The sequence below is a fragment of the Lineus longissimus genome, chromosome 12 (assembly GCF_910592395.1).
Source record: "Lineus longissimus chromosome 12, tnLinLong1.2, whole genome shotgun sequence".
Lineage (NCBI taxonomy): Eukaryota > Metazoa > Nemertea > Pilidiophora > Heteronemertea > Lineidae > Lineus > Lineus longissimus.
In genome coordinates, this window is record NC_088319.1 from 3,006,518 (window position 1) to 3,020,696 (window position 14,179).

At 42.4% G+C, this 14,179-nt stretch overlaps 2 protein-coding genes across 2 annotated transcripts; one reads left to right on the forward strand and one right to left on the reverse strand.

The window, feature by feature from the left end:
* The first annotated feature begins 724 nt into the window (after nucleotides 1-724).
* Nucleotides 725-6,757, forward strand: LOC135497383 (gamma-aminobutyric acid receptor-associated protein). The gene is made up of 3 exons (XM_064787237.1): nucleotides 725-1,045; nucleotides 1,851-2,048; nucleotides 4,078-6,757. Exons 1-3 carry the CDS (start codon nucleotides 956-958, stop codon nucleotides 4,141-4,143), a joined length of 354 nt encoding a protein of 117 aa, XP_064643307.1. The 5' UTR covers nucleotides 725-955; the 3' UTR covers nucleotides 4,144-6,757.
* Nucleotides 6,758-9,110: 2,353 nt separating this feature from the next.
* Nucleotides 9,111-14,139, reverse strand: LOC135497381 (F-box only protein 42-like). The gene is made up of 6 exons (XM_064787235.1): nucleotides 13,874-14,139; nucleotides 13,162-13,416; nucleotides 12,520-12,623; nucleotides 12,191-12,351; nucleotides 11,628-11,781; nucleotides 9,111-10,605 (listed from the first exon to the last, which is right to left on the reverse strand). The coding sequence occupies exons 1-6, from the start codon at nucleotides 14,019-14,021 to the stop codon at nucleotides 9,724-9,726; spliced, it is 1,704 nt and encodes a 567-aa protein (XP_064643305.1). The 5' UTR covers nucleotides 14,022-14,139; the 3' UTR covers nucleotides 9,111-9,723.
* Nucleotides 14,140-14,179: the final 40 nt, after the last annotated feature.

A 14,179-nucleotide genomic window follows, 5' to 3' on the forward strand; every position in this document is an offset into this window, starting at 1 on the left:
CAGAAATAAGAACTGCTTAGTGACGTCATGGTTTCCATATACGGCATCTCATTTGCATATTTTTACAACCTTATTTACTACGAGTTATAAATATGCCAGTAGCACGTGGATCATGCCGGGCGGCGCTGTCAGGTGTTTCCACTATGGGTTACATAATCGGCTACAAAGAGGCCAGTGTTCTAGTAAATGAAGTTAGCAATGATAGCGAAAGAATGTTAGTGAATGTTACGCAGTCAATAGCGATAGTAGTGAGTTGGAAAGAGGAGAAAATGGAAAATGGAGAGAATAGTAGTATGGATTTCGAGTCCCAAGAAGAAACTTTGCAAAGTTTTCATCAAACTGATAATCATATTCCTTCCTTCTCTGTCTCCAACAATTAAAAGTTGCTGCAGTCAACCTGATGGGTTTATCTGCGAGCGAATCGACGAGACGAAGCATTTTTCAAGCATCCGAATGGTACCTTACAGATCCGCAAGGGGCGCATTACCGAAAATGTTGCAAAAATCAATAACGTGATCGTAAATATTGTCATATTTTTCAAAATGAGAGTATGTAAATGATATGCAGACGGTAAACCAATGAAAGGCCAGTATCTATTGAACCTTACAAGTGATTTGGGGGCCTTGAAACTCCTTATATTTATCAATGAAACCTTATTCCCGCCTAAGGTTTTGACCGGGCCGTCCAAAACTCCCCATTTTTTGGCGGGCCATTCCCTTTAAGCGCACTGTTTTCAATACAAAGATATTCCAAACAAAGAAATTTTAATTCGAACGCATAGTTTTCTATTCACTGATCACAATTCTAACAAAAATATTGGAACTCTTTTAATTTGCCCTTGGATACATGATCAGCTGAGGCAATACGTAAACAAAGCCAGGCATTTAATTTTACTTCGGGAAGTGTGGTGAAAAAGTGTCAATATCTTCAGTTCATCTCTGTTTAAAATCTCATTATGAAGTGGGAGTATAAAGAAGAACATCCCTTCGAGAAGAGGAGAGCAGAAGGCGAGAAGATTAGGAAGAAATACCCCGACAGGGTCCCTGTAAGTTGAACGGAAAACAATACGTCATTTTTCGATCAAAACAAACATGGCAGCCATGCTAGGCCAGCTTGCACAATCTGCAAATCTGGCTTTTCAGTTCTAATTGCGTTGTATTTCAGGTATATTATCGCATGGTTGGCATGTTATATTGAGTAGATAAACAGGAACTGAATCCTGGATGAACCCGATCTCTGCAGAAGCATATGGAAGACTGGGTGAGGGAGACAGATAAAAAAAAGCTGGTCTTTGGTCTTGTCAACTCAATGTCGGTCACTGAGTCAGTGTCACTTGGGTAGGCCTATTGATTGTTGTTTGTTGCAATGCATTGCCATTGAAAATATGATGTTCTATCCATTGCCATGACATCTCGATGGGACATGATTTGCAGTAAATGTGATTGTGTGAGCCAACCGGACTGTAAGCGTGATGACATCATGACATACGTCCAAGTAAAAACTTCTCGATTGAATAGAAAGTGAAAATAAATGAAACGTCATTGAAAGCAGTCAATGACGATTGGGGATTCCCAGCACTGCAAGGTTTCATCGCCTCAGTGATTTGACAAGGATGGCTGATCCAAATGAGGACTTGGTCATTTATTTGGGCTCCAGCATAGCAGGTCATGATGTACACTGTTGAATGGAACCAAGTGCAGAATATTTTGACTTGGCAGTTTATGTCTTTTATTCTTAGAACTTCGGCTTGGGAGTTGGAAATACAACTTGGAAAAACATGCATGTACCTTCTTGTTTACTGAAGTTAGTCTAGTGAACTCAATTTCACCATGATTCTGTTCCTATTCCAGGTTATCGTTGAGAAGGCCCCCAAAGCACGAGTTGGTGATCTTGACAAAAAGAAATACCTTGTACCATCGGATCTAACTGTTGGACAGTTCTACTTCTTAATACGCAAAAGGATCCACTTGCGACCAGAAGATGCTCTGTTTTTCTTCGTGAATAATGTGATTCCACCAACTAGTGCGACGATGGGGAGCTTGTATCAGGTGTGTATCAAGTTATGAATGATCCAGTTCAGGGGTACCCCCAGTTTAGTTTGGAAAATTCCTGGTTTGGAATTGGAGGAGTTTGACTTGTAAGAAGTTACATAGTGATAATAATATTTTTATAAGTTAGTAAAAAAAGCTAGAAAAAAAATCTGAGGCAGAGTCACTATCTTGCAAACCATGTGGTGAGAAGGAGCTTCCACTGTTTGTCTCATCAATGAAGTGAGTCATCATCACGCTTACTGGACGAATTTAGACTCTGTTATCTTTTGAGCTCGAGAGCCATTTTCTCAGAATTAGGTTGCGAGGTTCAAGTGCCTGCTGACCACGACTGTCGGCACTTGACCTTGATTTCCTCAAGTTAACGGGGAAGAAATATAGTAATCAAATTTAAAATACTCTACTTATTTCATGTATTGAGTCAATCATAATCTTATCTCAGTTTTTGATTGATCAGTTGATCATTTCAAGAGTTCTGCTGTCTTAAAACGAGGTGGTCACTTATGACTGGCATGGTAAAACATGTGGCCCAGTGTTCTGTTCTCCACAAGGCCATTTGTCAGGGCGGCCCGCCCTACCCTGGCAGCTTACCACCCTACTACTAGTACCCTGGAAGAGCCTCCCTATCATGCTCTAGAATCTTGTGAAGGGATTCTTTAGGGCCTCTCTCTCCCCCTTTCTCTCTCTCCTCAGTCCAGAGGGTGTCTTAATAGAGAGGTTCTACTGTACATGATATAATTTCATCAGTTAGTTACAAAGCCATGGACGTCCCTCGTGACATCTGGTAGAATGATGTCATCCAACATCTGACTCGACTCTGTCGCCTCTTTTGTCTAGAGCACCATTACCGTATTTTGCTGCGTATAAAACGCACCGGGGTATAAAGCGCACCCATTGAGTCCGTAGACAAAATCCAGACATAAGGCGCACCTACGTATAACACGCAGTACATTTTACATACTACAGGTATACACAATGTAACTTCTGAGATGCCCCCTGCCTATCTTTCCTTCGTAAAAGCCTCGCTTTGATGGTAAATCATGGCGGCACACGATCAGCTGATTTATCGATTTGGATTTATCTCGCATCTACGCTCTGAATATTGCCGCAAAGGACCCTCAAAAACATTTATAGAAGTAACTGAAATGATAATGAGGATACTAATATGTATTGCGTACAGAACAGGCGAGTTAGCATCGGTGAACTATGCAAAGTGCATCGATATTCCCGATTTTTCTTTCGTGCAAAAATATAAAATGCGCTGACTTGGTTGCGAGCCAAAAAAGCCGTCAAAAGAAATGAGTTGATGGAAAAAATCTTGTGATCATTCGGTGGCTTCCTAGGGCTAGGCCATAGATAACACGCACCTTCGTATAACGCGCACCCCCCGATTTTAGGGCTTTCCTGGGTCAAAAAGCTGCGCCTTATACGCAGCAAAATACGGTACATCCAGCATGTCATCTGTCTAGAAATAACATCCGGATAGGCCAATTGTTGTGAATTGCTATGAGGTTGATGGTATCTTGTGTTGATCACTGTCAGGGAATTTGCAAGTGTTTTAAAGTCAGTGTAAGGTCGTGGACCTATTTGACCATTCAGTTTATAAATAAGTAAGGGAGTATTACTAAATTTGGTTTGTGGCAACTTGCCACAGGGGTTAAAAAGGAGCATGTCTGGTCGTATCACGCCATATTATATGTTGGTCAGAGCCAAGTCCTGATTGGGTATTTTGGGGAAGAGGGGATGACGTATGGTTGGTTACCAAGGGTGGTGTGCTTGTTGTGAAAGAGAGAGGGAGAGAGTTGGCTTGGCCCTGAATAGACATTCACGATCATCCACAAAAAGAAGACTAAGAGATATATTACATTCACCATCATCACACAAAAGACGGCTGTGGATATTAGTTCTTATACTGCAACCCCACATAGACCTAGAAAGGGCAAGCCTTCCATCAGTATGAGTGTATGATCATTGGGTCCTCTAACTTCTCTCATAACATTTCAAACAATTCTGCCTCGTCTGATTCCAGGAACACCATGAAGAAGACTTCTTCCTCTACATTGCCTACAGTGATGAAAGTGTTTACGGAGCATAAACGACAACACTTACGGTTCTTTTGAATTGTGGAATGTGACTTTTTTTCTTAACAACCAGTTCTAACTGGACTATAGTGTGTACAGCCATGTCATTGAACATGGCCATATCAGTATCATCAGAACCCTTTTTTCGGGGATGGACCTATTAGATCTTCAGTCTGTTAATGAATTCATCATCTGTGCATTATTTTGGTGGCCATGAAAATGTATGGTTTGTTCTTTGATTTTGATTTAAATAAGATGACGTAATTTCTGAGACATTTTGTTGTTCTGGTCCATTAAGTTTTTTGCAAAACGTTTTGGATACTCAATAAATTTAAGGGTTGAAAAAAGTGTAGCCTTTGTCTCGTTCAAAGGAATTTGGATCTGAGTACACACGAATTGTATCATATCGATTATGTTTTAATTTGAGTTCTGCAAAAAAGAATATTGAGATTTTCCTTTTCAAAGTACTTCTTTATGTAAACAATTGGGCACTGAAGATCATGGAACTATTTTATGCCATACGTATCTCCTTCTATTCTCTAAAATTCTAAAATACCTGGATTTAGACAAACCGCACTTGATAGTGGAAATGCACTATGCGCAAGCGATGCCTTGTTTTGAATTCAGCGGTAATGGTTAGGCAACCGTAACCGCTTGGGTTGGTGCAAAATGTGGAAGCTGTCGAAAAGCAATTAAAACCACATATTTCGGTGTTTAATTTAAGATATTTTAGAATAAAAGTTGATACCTCACTGTCGGTATTGATTGTCTCACCGAAATTACTCTGGTGGAGCTGAAATGTTGGCCAAAACTTCGGCTCTGCCTCGCTTTGGTCTACATTTTCGCTCCACCCTAGTGGTTTTTGCGAGACACCCAATACCAGTTCGGTATCAATTCCTTAATCATAGGTAAGAAACTTCTGTTCCTTCATCATGGTAAAAGGTATGGTTAACAATCTCAATATCATTCCCTGACAGGACATTTAGAATCGGGTTTGGGTAAAATTTCCCTGTATATTAAAAACAAAAATTTTTGTTGTGTATTCTTTGGTAATTGTATGTAGCAATGGTAGATATTAGGGCCTGCCTGAGTGATTTGATGGATTGGCACTATAATCATTTTACGCGCTTCACTTTGTAAATATCATTTCAGTACAATCAGTCATAATTGTAATTGTATTATTCAATGGAGACTATAGTCAGCAGTGAGGTTAACAATATAATTAGTTGTATACCGGTATTCAGATTTTGGTTACATAATGATTAGATATGGTTATATGTTGATTATATAACCAAAATTTGAACACAGATGAAGTTACATGGTCTGAAGCCGTGGAGTTTTCTTAGAAAGATTTTCCAGAAGCAAATTGAGGTTCCTTCCCTGCGCTTTAACTTTGCCATCATTGCTCGGCCCTTACATGTCAACAGTGAGGCCGACTTGTAAAAGTAATCTTTTGACTCACATTCAGAGTAGCCAGTCGAGGGGGTTGACCACTGCAACTGGTTTCACGGTGGCAGTAAGCCCAGGTTTGGCTGAACATTTTCTGGAATGAGGTTTGCATGATGAAGCAAACCAAATCGACTACCGGTAGCATGTCTGATGCGTGAAAGGACACTTCCAAGAAACTTCTGACCAAAATCTGTTTTTGTGACAGTCTTGACTGAGTTGCATTCTGCTGTCTGCCTTCTTTTAAATGCGGATTACCTGGATCTTCACCCATTATTTCTGGTGAAAATTCTTAGTACGTAGAGAGTTTTTGTGTTCGTCGTAAATGAGGTTTAAAATTTTAAAAAGAACTGAACGGAATTAATTGACAGCAGCTACGTAGTACTTTTGACCCTCAACTGTTTCATTTGTACATAAATGTTTATTAATATATTGCATGAAAACTGCCCTCTGCAGAACTGTTTTGACGGATATTTAATGTTTCTGATGGTTGGTTGGAGAATGTAAACTGTCCTAGCTACTTCAGTGAATCTGGAGCCTTATGGGGGCGCCTACATGTAACCATGGCAACAGAACTTATCCAATGGGTTGTGGATTGTTAGTGACCGCTGGGCTCGAAACGTTTTGGCGGGTACTGTACACCTCTTCTCGGCCAGATTGAGAAACTGGAGGCCTGTGGGCAAAACTTGTAGCCATTGATGACAGAAACATGTACATTTTGAGCACTGTCCCTAGAGAAGCGATACCTCCATTGGTGTTTGTGTTAGCTGTGCCACAGTCAACCAGTCCTTCTAAATTCATTTACTGTGATGTAGAGCCTGCTCCTCCAGCGTTACAACCTGAGCAAATCTGACAGTGACAGGGAGATATGCCTAAAGCCAAACGCCTAAAAAGACACCTTATAATTGAACGGGGAGATCTGTAGCTCTTTTGAGTGAGTGGGCACAGTACATGTGGTTTCCCTTCATCAAACGTGTCCAAAAGGGTGTATCCCCAGGAGGAACCGTCCGAACGGTATGTTCATCTCACCTGACCCAAGTAAGTGGTTAGTTGCTAATTAGTACGATTATGTTCCGATACAGTGTTTTGGTCAAACAAATGGAGGCTTATTGTTGTATATGTAATATGTACAGTCTATCTGTTTATTCAGCATATGGGTATTCAAATAAAGTGTTAAAACTACTTAGGTATCTCTGGTTATTTTCTGATAAGCTCACCTCTCAGCAGAGGTGAGCTTATCCCATACCGTGGCGTCCGTCGTCCGTCGTCGTCGTCGTCGTCCGTCGTCCGTTAGTAGGGCACATTTCGTAACTGTTAGAGCTATTGAGTTGAAACTTGGTACACATGTACCCTTATGTAATGACACCTTGGAGACCAAGTTTCGGTCCAATTCGTTTCATGGTTTGGCCACCAGGGGGCCAAACGTTAAAAGTGAAAATATGCAATATCTCCCTTAATAGTAGTCGGGAAATTTTGAAAAAAATATTGTAGGTACTTCTAGCAAAGGTGCATCATATATCCTCCGGGTTTTTGATTTAACCTCCTTTTCAAGGTCACAGAGGTCAAATGGTGTAAATTGGCCGTTAGGATGTAACGATGGCACGTTTCTAAACTGCAATGACTATTGATACCAAATTTGGTACACATTTACCCCTTAGTCAGGTGATCTTAGGGACCGAAGTTTGGTCCAATATGATTCACCACTTGACCACCAGGGGGCAAAATCCAAAAACCTTAAAAATGTGATTATTCCTTAACTTCTTGCTCGATTGCCACCAATTTGATATCATGGGTACATCTAACCACCATACAGTATATGTCACACAGGTTTTTAATTTGACCTTCTTGTCAAGGTCACAGAGGTCAAATGGCGTAAATTCGCCGTCAGGCCGTAACTATGGCACGTTTCTTAACTGCAATGACTATTGATCACAAATTAAGTACACATGTACCCCTTGGTCAGGTGATCTTAGGTACCGAAGTTTGGTGCGATCTGATTTGCCGTTTGGCCTCCAGGGAGGGGGCCAAATCCTAAATTCTTCAAAATGCCATTATTCCTAGTAATGACTTGCCCGATTGGCACCAATTTTATATCATAGGTACATCTAATTCTAACAACCATTCAATGTGTCACCCAGGTCTTCTTTGATTTGACCTACTTTTCAAGGTCACAGAGGTCGAATGTACTGTAAATTGGCCATTTTGGGGAAATTGTAATTGCTTGGACCTACATCAAACCTAACACTACATGACACAATACCATGCTCTTTATCCATCTTTCCTCCACATGAGGTGAGCACAATGGCCCTGGCCATTTCATTTGAAAAAAGAAATGGTTGGATGATTTATTTGGACATGCAGACATGCAGACTTGAGCAGTAAGATTGGAAGCTGAATGAAGATGATGTCTCACCCTGACACATACTGAACAGCCAGCGGTACTGCCTCTGCCCATAAACACGTTGTCTGTTAGCTTGGCAATGTCAATACATAGAGGGTCAAGAAGACCCTGACTGTTCAAGAACCAACCGAAACTTTGTCAGTGACAGGATCCGTTCAATTGTAAGGGATCACAAAATAGGGAGGTTCAGATTTGGCCCGATTCCCACTCCGACTCCGACTGACACTCAAGTCGGAGTCTGATTTCTGCTGCAAGATAAGGTGGCTGGGATATTTCGCGTCCAGGTCTGTTCCCCTCTGCAGTGACAAATGATACACTTTTTACTTAAATTTTCTCAACAGCTTGGTTGTATCACGACTGGAAAATATGATTTTGAGTGTCAGTCGGAGTCGGAGTGGGAGTCGGGCCAAATCTGAACCTCCCTAGTAATGGATCAGTTGCCAGAATGATGTTGAGGGAAAAAGGCCCAACTCCACCGGCATAAATATATTGGTGCTATTGGGACATGAAGGCGACTGTGAAGACCTAAACAACTCATCCTTCAATATCATTGCTGATTTGCACAGCAAGAAAAGGACTTACGCTGTATAATTGTAAATCATTTTTTCCCAAATTGGGTTGTTGAGGCAACTTCACAACCAGGTTCAGAATGCAGGGACAAGTTCACTTTGGGCTTTGTTTTGGTACACTCCAGACCGGCCTCATTCCTCAGCATAAGGAGATCCAATTAGGATGATGCAGTGGACTGCCCAGGGAGTCTGTTTTGATTGCGATGATATGGTTAACTCCAAAACTTCTTATCCAGCTATAGACTTCTGTTTAAACCATTGCCATTGGTGCAGGTAGGTTTGAAGCCCAGGGTTTGGAGTTGGTAATCAAATATCTTCTGCAGCTACGGTATACTCTAATGAGTGAAGTTGGTGATAAAACATTTTCTAAAACTGTACTCCAATGATACACACATGAACTTGCAGATATTACACTCCAGACGCAGTGGACCGGCCTCGTTCCACACCCATAAGGAGACCAACTTTATAGGATGACACGATGGGCTGCCTAGGGAGTCTAGCAGGTGTCGTCTTGTTCGACTCAGCAAATCAGCAGACATTTCAAAGACAATCAACAAACAGGGAATGAAATAGTTCAGCATGTATTAAAATCATACAAAATATGCTTAAGTTAACAAGCTACATGTATCGCGCACAACACAAACAGTTACTGTAATCTACAATGATGGCTTGGAGGCACCACGCATCAAGTTCCAACCATGGCCACATACCCTGCTCTACAACTAAAGGAATTGATACCAAACTGGTGGTATTGATTGTCTCACCAAAACCGTGAGGGTGGAGCTAAAATGTAGACCCAAACCCATGCATACGGTTTTGGTGAGACAATCAACACCGACAAGGTATCAATTTTCATTCTAAAACATCTCAAATTAGATAACGCACGTGGTCTTAAATGCTTTGACTGCTTCCATATTTTACACCAACCCAAGCGGTTACGGTTGCCAAACCAAAATTCAAAACATGGCACAGTAGGGGCATAGTCCATAAACACTGTTAACTGCGGTTCATTATAAATCTTGATGTTTTAGAATCAAACACACAAATTTGAGTCAGGCCCTGTACTCCTAAAGTCTTTCAGTATCTAGAGTTCAAAACAGCTGAAAAATGTACACAAAGAAACTGACCAAACTTTTTAAAAATGGCATCAGAAGTCCTGAACAGATGGCGAATATCGACTATATCATAAGTCGTTCTGGCATGAATAGGAACAAGTCATTAGTAATCGTCACAGGATTGGGGTACAGACTGCTACGGGTCATGCCCTTAGGGTCCGTTCTTAGGCCACCAAACATCAGCAACTCCCCCCGTCCCTCCACTAGAGAATAAAACAACACCTCTTCTGATGTCTCCATTGCTTCACAGGGGCACTCGCTGACTGGTAACCACGTTACCACACCCTCCGACACCGCACCACTGACATCAAGAACATGCAAATACATCGGATTTTGATTGCGCATATCTGTGTCTGGTTGCTTTGACTGCGCTTGGGTCTTCATTTTCAACAGATTCTCGTACTTATTCAACATTTCTATTTGCTTTTGTCGGTTGTTAGTAGCATTAGGTCGAATGCTCGGTCCGCCAGGGTGGGTGTGTTCTCGGCTCGGAACAGGAAATCCCGGCCAGTTTCTATTCAGCGGAGCAGCACCAGTGTTCAGTTCAGCTGACAGGCTTGACGTAGCACCAAGGGAAGACGTACTACTCAAACTAGCACCATGACTCCTAGACGGGGGTGGCCGAAATGATCCCATTCGTCCATTTACACATGACTCATCAGACGATGAGTCGGAAGATTCAGCAGGCGTCCGTTTCTGTCGGGTATTCCGTTGTGTTTCTTCCTGCGTAGGTGGTACCCACGTCCGGGAGGGCCGAGCACGAATCTGGAACCCAGGCTGGTCTTTACTAGGTCGGAATCCCTTGCTGACGGTGACAACCTTGTCCCCAACTCGACACATCTGACGGCACCAAGGTTGTGGCGGGCCATTCTCACTATCGTTGACGGTCATTTCCTTCCAAGTCCACTTGTCACCGAGTTCCAACAACCAAATATCATTGTACACCTTAAAAAAAACATGATCAGATATTTATCAGAGGACTCTATGTAACCATCGGCCTGCTTGCACAAGCAATGTCCCAAACTGTCAGGTAACATTATTATTTTGATATTTTTGACGTGGCAATGCGATGAGATGCGACCAGCTTAATTTGCTTGTGTGACCGTTGTGAAGGCTCAAAAGTCTTCGCTTGATCTCTTAAACCGTGTGAGGTGTTGGAACTGACGTCAAGACGCAGTGGTTGACGTGATGCTGGGCCCCATTTATGACGTCATGGCTTTGAGACGGACATGACGTCATGCTCCTAGGGAGCATGGCGGCAAAGTTGCGCGGAATGGCGGGGAGGCGCGCCATGTGGGTTATGCCAGGGGTGGTGTGAACGGTTTCGCAGGAGTTGCTCATCAGACACTTATAAAGGCGATATTGATCAAGATGGGTTGGCCCTGCAGAGGCGGGCCGTGGACTGTTGATAGAAAAATGTTCCTATCCTAGATGTGCGGCTGTGGGGAGTAAAAGTAAAACTGTCTGGTAACACTGCTGAAAATCATTATTAAAGATCAGCATTGGTGTGATACTACCAGTGGCGGCGCATGGTGTCAAGCAGGGGCATTATCCTCCTGGTCGGGTAAATCACACACCCAAGTTGTCACTGTTTTGATGGCCTAGTGGTTAAAGGCGTCCGCCTCGTGAACGGAAGGTCCAAGGTTCGAGGCCTTCTGGTAACCTCTTTCCGATGCGGCCGGTTGGTTAGCCACCAGCTATAGGGTACAAACTGCCTTCTCGCCAGGCGCCTGGCATTAGAGACAGGAGTTTGGGAGTAAAGATCGAGTGGCTCATAAGCCAAAGCTGGCTGGCCCTTTCGATAAACAAACTTTACTTTTTTACTACCCAATAACTGGTGCAATAAAAAGATATATTATAAAACTTTGAAAGCATGGCACCAAATTCGCTTTGTTGATTACATCTATATCTGCCAACATGAGCAAATGTCTACCAAAAACAGTTGCAGATGTGCTACCGATATGTACCATATTAGGTCCACCGCAGCCTCCGATGATGAGTATATGTGTGTTGTCCAAGACAATCTGAGATTGTCGATATCTGGGCCGAATCCTGGCGTCGCTGACTTCCTTCTTAAACCAAGTCATCTGCTTGATGTCGAGCACCCACAGGTCGTTACAACTGGAAGAAAAACAATTTTCATCTATTTAGCTGCGGGCGTCCCTATACTTTGATTGTAAAGCCGAGATTCCTTGTACAGTGGAACCTTTTTAATAAAGCAGACACCTCTATAATGAGGACACCCTCTCTGTTAAGGACAATAGTTCTCATTCAAAATTGGTTATTTCCATTCAATTTGACCTCTCTAATCAGGACACGTCTCTATTAAAGACAGTGCTTGTCAGTCCCGAGTGTGTCCTAAGTAGAGAGGTTTTATTGTACCTGGTGCCTGTGCTTAAACTTGAATAGCTTGATAAGGAAGCAAGTGCCCCCCCCCCCCCCCCCAAGTGTCACCCAGAAGACTGGGATTACATGACTTCATAGGACTAAGCAAATGAACTGATCCAGAAGATGCTAAGGCTGTGTGTACCTATTGTTGTGACCATGTGATCCGCCAAACACGATCATCTGGTCTTCAATAATGGACGCTGAATGGCCAGCCGTTGGAGGCGGTGGGCGATGGGTTGGAACGTGAGACCATCGGTTTGTCTGGGTCGAATAGATGTGAAGTTCACTGAAAAACCTGGCGGCCTGAAGTAGCGAAAAAGAAATTGTCAAAAGGTTTTATGTTTTGGATTATGGTACCGCCTATCTATCAGAGATTGAAGACAAAAAAATTCAGGAGTTAAAGGGTTAATCTAGGCCAGTTTACTCTGGGAAAAAACCAACACACAACATCAATGATTTACACATTTGTACCTGGTGTAGTGGAAATGGTGTAGGCTGGCTCCACCCCCCAAACAGAATCAGATTGTTCTTGTGGACAACCATACTGGCACAAGCTTTCGGTGAAGGATAAATACCTGGAAAAAAGAGAAAACAATCAAGAAATGGAACAAATCTCTGTTCTTTTGCCACTTTGTAGAGTACAGTGGATTGTGACGAGTCTCATCCATAAGTCAGGGTTTCCGCCAGAGGGGGATGGGGGGGGATTCATCCTCCCTGAAATATTTCAAGGGGGGATATCCCCCCTTAATTTTGAGCACTAAAGTTTGTTTTAATGTCAAATGAGTGATTTTCATGATTTGATATGTAAAATAAGAGCATTTGGGAGCCAATTGTAGCGGTTTTAGGGCCAAAAAACGTCTCAGGAGGGGTCATGTATCCTTTTTAAGAAAAAAAAAAATTCTGAAAATTTTTTTTTTGTTGCTCCCCTCAAATTTAATCCTGGCGGAAACCCTGTAAAGAAATTTTCATGATTCAAACATGCTTCAACTGCTTTTCCTAGATGTTAATTGTTATGATTTATCCAGACCAAATAGTTTCAATCTTGTCCAAGACTTTCTTTAAAAGAAACATTCAGTGACAACCTGGCACTCTTTTTTCTTCTATTCTACTTACCCATTGCTAAAGGGCGTATCCACTGTTTAGGAGTAAGATCGAATCTCCAAAGGTCGTTGATGGTCGTACTTGGTGAGGTGCAGCCACCGAAGACATACATTGCCTTGTCATTATCAAAGTAACAGGCACAGTGGGAATAACGCTCTGTGATTGTGCATCCCGCTCCAGACTCATTCTCACTCATGAAGTGGCTGGCATACACCGTCCCATCATTGATGGACTTCTTGAAGTGAGCATATTTTTGTTGGATTATTTCTGAAAGGATATGCATGTGAGAATAGTAAGTAGTTCAAGATCTGAAAGGCAGACTGTGATGGGGAGGAGACAGTCAGACATGTCCGAGGTGAAAGTATGACAGCCCAGCCTCAGGACTGTCAAACTTCCTGTCCAGCCTCCAGTCCTGAGTCCAGGTCTATAGATATTTTCTACCCCTGGCCATGGGACCTCAGACCATGTCTGTAGTGTTAGTGCCCCTCTCGAGTGCAAGAGAAAATCAGGGAATGCAGAGCAAGTCTGATAGACCACAGAGGTCAAGTTCATGGAGCGAGAGAGAAGACAAGAATATCTGCAGTTACTCATGGGACTGGCTCTCATGGTAGTCTCACTCTCACTCACATTCAATCAATCAATCATTCAATGCCTCATCAGACATCACCTATCACGTGAAAGCAACAGCTCATCTCTGTCTTCATCATCATCTTTTTCAACTTACCGATCACCAACACTGACCAATATCTACAAACAAGCATTGCAGACTTGAGATCGCCATACGGGGACAATAAAGACAACAAATGTCTCAAAACCTCCTCCGGCAAATCGTTAATTGTGGCACTAGGAACCTCAAATTCGGCCACGGACATCTTGGCTATTTTATCTTTAATATATGCTATATCAGTAAATCATCCTCTTCTCAACAAATGAGAAATATGCGTTCAAATTATTTTGACAAGATGCAGAAAATGAAAATTGCTTCGCTTGTCCACCATCTTTAATCGCGTGCCCCAAATCCTTGCGTAAC